The sequence below is a fragment of the Epinephelus moara genome, chromosome 20 (assembly GCF_006386435.1).
Source record: "Epinephelus moara isolate mb chromosome 20, YSFRI_EMoa_1.0, whole genome shotgun sequence".
Classification (NCBI taxonomy): domain Eukaryota; kingdom Metazoa; phylum Chordata; class Actinopteri; order Perciformes; family Serranidae; genus Epinephelus; species Epinephelus moara.
Window position 1 is genome coordinate 9532863 of NC_065525.1, and position 1343 is coordinate 9534205.

A 1343-nucleotide genomic window follows, 5' to 3' on the forward strand; every position below is an offset into this window, starting at 1 on the left:
GCTTCGGTTCAAACTAGACTCACAACATCCAACCTTCAGGTTTTGCTTCGGTTCAAACTAGACTCTGACAAAATGAGTGGTCGCGGCAAGGGAGGAAAAGGACTCCAAAATGAGTGGTCGCGGCAAGGGAGGAAAAGGACTCGGTAAAGGAGGCGCTAAGCGTCACCGTAAAGTGCTCCGTGATAACATCCAGGGAATCACCAAACCCGCTATCCGCCGTCTGGCTCGCCGTGGTGGAGTGAAGCGTATTTCCGGTTTGATCTACGAGGAGACCCGCGGTGTGTTGAAGGTGTTCCTGGAGAATGTTATCCGTGATGCCGTCACCTACACCGAGCACGCCAAGAGGAAGACTGTGACCGCCATGGATGTGGTGTATGCTCTGAAGAGACAGGGCCGCACTCTGTACGGCTTCGGAGGTTAAATCACCGTCTCATCTCACTGCAACACAACGGCTCTTTTAAGAGCCACCCACATCACCTCAAGAGCTCGTTTCTGTTGATTTAATACCGCTGTTTCCTCTAAGTCTCTCATATTGATGAAGGGAAAAATGTCCATAGTACCATCTGTGTGACGCAATCGTGGCAACGTTGCGAATGCTTATTCAAAAACAACAGACTATCTGAGAGCAGGCCTGGACTGGCCGTCGGGTATATCCGAAACATTCACTGTCACAAACGGACTTTCACACACCTCATTGCGTGGACTGTCTGAAAAGTATGATGACCTAAAGTAAACGTAACATAGGTGTGAAAATATTGTTTCAAGTCAAAGTCCTACATTCATGTTTTTTTCTCATTTATTAGCGTCACTACTTAAGTACAAAAAGTAAAGTTACCCCTCTCATGATGCAGAAGGACCACTTCTTAAAATTATTTATAAAATTCTATTAGCCTGTAATTATCAGTGCATTAATGTTAATCATTTTATCTGCTGTAGGTAACAATAAGATAAGATAGACCTTTATTGATCCCACAATTATCAAAATATCAAAAATGAAAAACTTGGCAACAAGGCATGCAAAAGAAAGTACAAAAATACGAATAATAAGAAACGGCAATTATTATCATTATCAATTATTATTAATAATATTAATAATCATATTATAATAATGAGCAATGGATTAAAGAGAGCATATCTAGTGCAAAGTGATTGTATGTGCAAAAAGCAACAACAAGGGGAACAGTAATGTTTATAATGGTGTTTATAACGTGTCCATGGTGCAGCTGGTTAGTAGTCTGACAGCAGCAGGCAGGAAGGACCTGCGATAGCGTTCCTTCACACACTTTGGGTGAATCAGTCTATCGCTGAAGGAGCTCTCCAGAGTTTTTATCTCCTCCTGCAGG

General features: G+C 42.4%; 2 protein-coding genes and 1 pseudogene across 2 annotated transcripts in view; 2 read left to right on the top strand and 1 right to left on the bottom strand.

The window, feature by feature from the left end:
- LOC126408263 (histone H4) overlaps positions 1–799 on the top strand; it is an 82266-nt gene extending 81467 nt beyond the window's left edge. The window contains exon 2 of the mRNA XM_050073728.1: positions 417–799. Within this exon, the coding sequence (XP_049929685.1) occupies positions 417–421 (5 nt within the window). The 3' untranslated portion in view covers positions 422–799. The remainder of the gene's footprint in view (positions 1–416) is intronic.
- LOC126408251 (histone H2B 1/2-like) overlaps positions 1–1343 on the bottom strand; it is a 33811-nt gene that overhangs the window by 27441 nt on the left and 5027 nt on the right. The window lies entirely within an intron of this gene.
- On the top strand, positions 110–398 carry LOC126408267 (histone H4 type VIII-like; annotated as a pseudogene).